At 30.0% G+C, this 5,187-nt stretch overlaps 1 protein-coding gene across 1 annotated transcript; it reads left to right on the forward strand.

Annotated features, from left to right (window-relative positions):
- The first annotated feature begins 74 nt into the window (after positions 1-74).
- LOC108915725 (zinc finger protein 99-like) lies at positions 75-4,946 on the forward strand. The gene is made up of 4 exons (XM_018721845.2): positions 75-361; positions 455-754; positions 1,208-1,473; positions 1,633-4,946. Exons 1-4 carry the CDS (start codon positions 242-244, stop codon positions 2,765-2,767), a joined length of 1,821 nt encoding a protein of 606 aa, XP_018577361.1. The 5' UTR covers positions 75-241; the 3' UTR covers positions 2,768-4,946.
- Positions 4,947-5,187: the final 241 nt, after the last annotated feature.

Raw genomic sequence — 5,187 nt, forward strand, 5'->3', positions numbered from 1 at the left:
GTGTTTTGTGTTTTTTTGGTCATGTCAGCGTATGTGCGTCCCGAGGTTGTGTTTGGGGTGGGAAGGAGGGGCTGTCTGTGAGTTATGACTGTCAAACGTATGAATAAAAAATTTCTGTCTGGTCTGTTTCTATATTCTCTGTAATTATTAAGACAGATATTAAATGAGGTTATGCACAGTTATTGAATAAGTTTTACATCATTGCTTAGGACGTTGAGAATTCTTTATAAAAAGGAAAAGAATGGAACCAGCAAACTTGAACGAACCGTTTTGCGGGTTGTGTCTGAGTACTGTACGCGATACAAAATACCAAAAAATAGATGTTGTAAGCGACATTCTGGAAATTGTTCTGCCAGATGTGGTAAGATCAAGTTGCTATGATTACATTTATATCATTGATTTTATAAGCTATGTTATCATTTATACCTATATATTAATTACAAATCTCTTTCAGAATTTGGAGGAAATCGATAAACATTTCATTTGTGAAGTATGTTCCGTGAAATTATTTGCTGCTTTTAATTTTAAGTCAGTATGTATAAATACTGAGGATATTATTTTTCCTTATATAAATGCCAGTAAAAAGTCACCGGTTGACTTAAAAGAAGTTTATCTAAAGGAGAAGGGAAGTATTCAATTGAATATCTCGGAGGATCAAAGAATTTGTCGATTATGTTTTCAATTAATAACATCTGGATTTGTGTCACTAAATGAAGTAGATGTTGCCATTATTGATTCATATATTCCACAAGTTGTAAGTATATTTGAAAATATTTCTTAGGATACTGTTTGTGTCAAAATACAGTCATAAATGAAATTGAACATAAAAGACTTACATACACCAAATACTTAAAAAAGTATATGTTGCACCTACTTTTCTTCACCAAATTGAAACTTCTGAGTATAAATAGTAGGGAATTATATTATTTGATTAGAAGCTACAAAATTAATGAAACTTCATTATATTTATATTGGTAATTTTGGTGTATTTTATGTTGCTAACGTGCTGATACCAGCGATTAATAGCAGGAGTTAGTGTCTTAAGTGTAAATATATAATACATTGGATTTACTGCAACGAAACACCAAGGCAAATATTTTACTATTCGTATTCCCTAATTCTAAGCTGAAAAAAGCAGTTTTTCTTTAGATTCTAAAAAATAAAACGAATTCTGCCTAAAATATCACTATTATTTTTTTTATTGTAGAATGTCGGTGCTACTAGTCATCCTGTTATATGCGGACCGTGTTTTGATTCGCTTCGTACTCATGGCAGTTTTCTAGAGAACTGTCTTGATGCACAGGAAAAATATAGAAGTATTGATAAACAATCTTACATTAAAACTAAAGAAATTGAAATAAACCTAGAAGACGATTGTCAGAATGTGCAGGAAAAATTTAATAGTGCTGATAACCCTTTTTATATTAAATCTGAAGAGATTGAAATCAAAGTAGAGGAAGATAATGATAATAGGTAAGAAAATGTCAGTAAAATTTTGTAATTTTAAAACTTGCACTAATGCTTACTTTTTTATGGTTGAAAAGCAAGGTATCCTTAAAATAGTGAAAATATAATGTTTGAAAGAAACATCGGTCACATTTTGATTTGTTTATTTAATTTTAATTTTTTCAGTGGTTCATCTTCATACGACTTAGATAATGAAGCAATTGAAAACAAGCAGATATATTCTTCCGAAGACATAGGAGTGGCAACGAGTGAAAAACCCGAATTTCAAAAGAATGATAAACTTAAATATGGGACTAATAACGTGCAACACAAAAATCCTTCAGAAATCCAAATGTATAAGTGTGATGTGTGTGATTATACAACTAAATATAGTTGGACTCTACAGGTGCATCAGTGCAGTATGCAATTGCACAAAGACTCTGCAGAAGACCGAATGTCAATGTACTACAACTCTTTGGGAATCAAAATGTGGAAGTGTGATATTTGTAGTTTTGAAACTAAATATAAGAGATGTCTAAAAGTACATATTTTACGGCACAAAGGTGGTTCATACAGCCGAATGTACAAGTGTGATCTGTGTAATTATAAAACTAAATATGAGAATTATCTAAAAAAACATCAGTTGTTGCACAAAGATTCTTTGGAAGTTCAGATGTATCAGTGTGATACATGTAATTTTCAGACTGAACTTAAGAGTAATCTAAAATTGCATCAGTTACGGCACAAATGCCTTTTGAAAACCCAAATGTACACATGTGACATGTGTACTTACAAAACTAAATTTAAGTATGTTCTAAATAGGCATCGGTCAATGCGCCACAACATTTTGGAAATCCAAATGTGGAAGTGTGATATGTGTAGTTTTCAAACTAGATATAAGAGAAGCCTACAAATGCATATCTTACTGCACAAAGACATCCGAATGTACAAGTGTGATACTTGTACTTATGAAACTAAATTTAAGGTTCATCTAAAAACGCATCGGTGGCGGCACAAAGGCCTTTTGGAAAGCGAAGTATACAAGTGTGATACATGTGGTTATGAAGCTGACCATAAGAGCCGTCTATATGGGCATCAGTTAACACACAAAGACCCATCGGAAATTAAAATGTACAAATGTGATGCTTGTCCTTATGAAGCTAAACAAAAGAGATATCTGAAAAATCATCAGTTAATTCACAAAGATGTTTCAAAAGTTCGAATGTATCAGTGTGATGTTTGCATATTTGAAACTAAGCATAAGAGGTATCTAAAAGTACATCAGTTAGTACACAACGCCCCTATGGTAGGGCCCAAATAGACCTACGAGACTGGCGTCTGGAGACAGTCCTTGGGCAACCCAATCCCCTTCACTTATACTTAGCGAGAGTTTCAATTTTCTCCACTTGATTATGGTACTTTGCTATAGGATCCTAATGATTTATAAATATATACTACAGACTGATCTAAATTAAGTTGGGACTATTTGGCAGCTTCATTATTATTGAATAGAAAATCGACATTTTTCTCATTTTTAGAATATTTATAAATAGATATTAAAACACATAATATACATTTTGAATACATACATAAACATAATATAATTTGGTTTCATTATATGTTGCCTTGATTATTTTTATGATCACATTTTTTATGTCGATTTAATAATAATTTCTTCAAAAATATTTCTTTACATATACAGCAAATGTGTTTTGAATGATTATGTTTCCATCTGTTGTGTGATAAGATAGATGTTTTATTTTTGAAAGTTTGTCCGCATTCTTCACAAACAGTATGATTTCACAATTTTGAACACTATTTTCTGCATTGCTTTCATTACCATAATTAAAATAAATAAAAAAAAACACTGAACAGCTCGTGATCTGAAATATTACATCATAGGACATAAATTATTACATATTATTATGTTCGTCTTGTCTCGGAATGTGTAAGATACAACACGACTATAACCAGAGACACTCCACATAACCATAAATCACAGACACAGACCACCGACCACCTGATGTAACAGTAACAGTAACCATAGAGCTTAAGAACTTGGCACTCGGCAAGTCGGAAAAGTTCATTGGGTTGCCCTAGGACTGTCTCCAGACGCCAGTGCCTACGAGTGTGCGAACTGACTAATACTATTATTTTATATTTAAAAAAGTGATTGCTCAAAGAAAAATGAATGATTATTGCTAAATTTTAATAACTTAATATATATTTTAATAGTTCTATTTTTTTACATTATTTTTAAGGGTTTAATAAGCTAATTCAAGAACTATTTTTGAAAAATCCCATGAGGTAAATATAAAGTAAATATAGTAAATTTAATAAATATAGATATAATATAGTGAAATTATGTATCCACAAAGAAACATGCGTTCATTATAAAAATTTACACAAGTAAATAAAAATTATAAAATCAAATTTAATATCACATAATTTACATTAGAAATGAAAATAATAAAATATAAATATTGAAGCCTATGCCATTTGACAAAAACTTGGATAATTAAACAATAAAACACTGCATTTGTTTAAGACCTTATCAGACGAGGTTAATAATATCAGTATTAGTGTATATTTTTAGGTATTATTAGGTAAAAATTATTTAAGTCGCACAAACATTACTTCTCTTAATAATAATTTGATGAATTTCACTTCTAGTAGTTATTAGTCAAAATCGAAGCTTTCTGCTTAAACAGGAAGGGACTGGGCTTCCCTTATATCCTGCGGAATTTCAGCATATGCAATTGGGCAAAGATAGGTAAATAATTTTTGGCTTTTACTTTTGTGTACTTCAGGGATCAAGGTATTTTTTTTAGCAAATCTAATGTTGAAATGGTGTGGTATTGGTGTTGCATTTGCCTTAGTTTTAAAATGTATGATAATTAAACTAAATATAATTGTCTAATGTCAAAAATTCTGAATTCTGAAAATAAAGTATCAGTTGGATATGTGTAACTTTTTCCTAACATTATTTTTATGACTATTTTTGCGCAGTATTGATTTTTCTATATAACTGTCAGTTATATACTTACTGTGTCGAAAGTTTTCCTGAAACGGTACTGTTTTTTTTTTTGATAAAATATATTTCTCCAAAAAACTGGTAATACGAGTTTTAAGAATTTTTTTATATATTTTTTCCTTTACTACTTATTAAAGATATCGGTGTATAATTTATCACTCCAGTTTTACCTTCTGTAAATAGGTTTTATCATAGCATTTTTAAATATGTCTGGAAATACACCAGAATTAATAGATTTAATTATTATGTTCGAAAGAGACACAGATATAATCAGCAATTAATTTTAAAGATCCCGGTTTTATTTTATCATTTCCGGTGGATTTCTTAGGTTGTAAAGCTGCTAAATATTGTTTAAATTCCAGAGGGTTAGTTTCTGATATAAATATGAAATTAGATATTTTTTTGATGAAGTTATTTTGTTTACACACCGTAATCTGTGTAATGGTTAATAAAATGTTCAGATATTTCTCGTTTATCTTTAACCACTTTACCCTTCTCGTCCCTTATTCCTGCAACATTATTTTTTGTATCTGTCGATATTCTCAATACACTCCCACATTTTTTTAGGATTATTGTTAATATTAATTTGACTTTTAAAACAGTTTAATTTAGCCTCCTTTAAAATATTTTTTAATCGGTCCCTATATAATTTAAACTCTACTAATTTTACATCATTTGGATTCTTTTGGACTTTCTTGAACTGACTA

Source organism: Anoplophora glabripennis, unplaced genomic scaffold, assembly GCF_000390285.2.
Source record: "Anoplophora glabripennis isolate ALB-LARVAE unplaced genomic scaffold, Agla_2.0 scaffold1714, whole genome shotgun sequence".
Taxonomy (NCBI): domain Eukaryota; kingdom Metazoa; phylum Arthropoda; class Insecta; order Coleoptera; family Cerambycidae; genus Anoplophora; species Anoplophora glabripennis.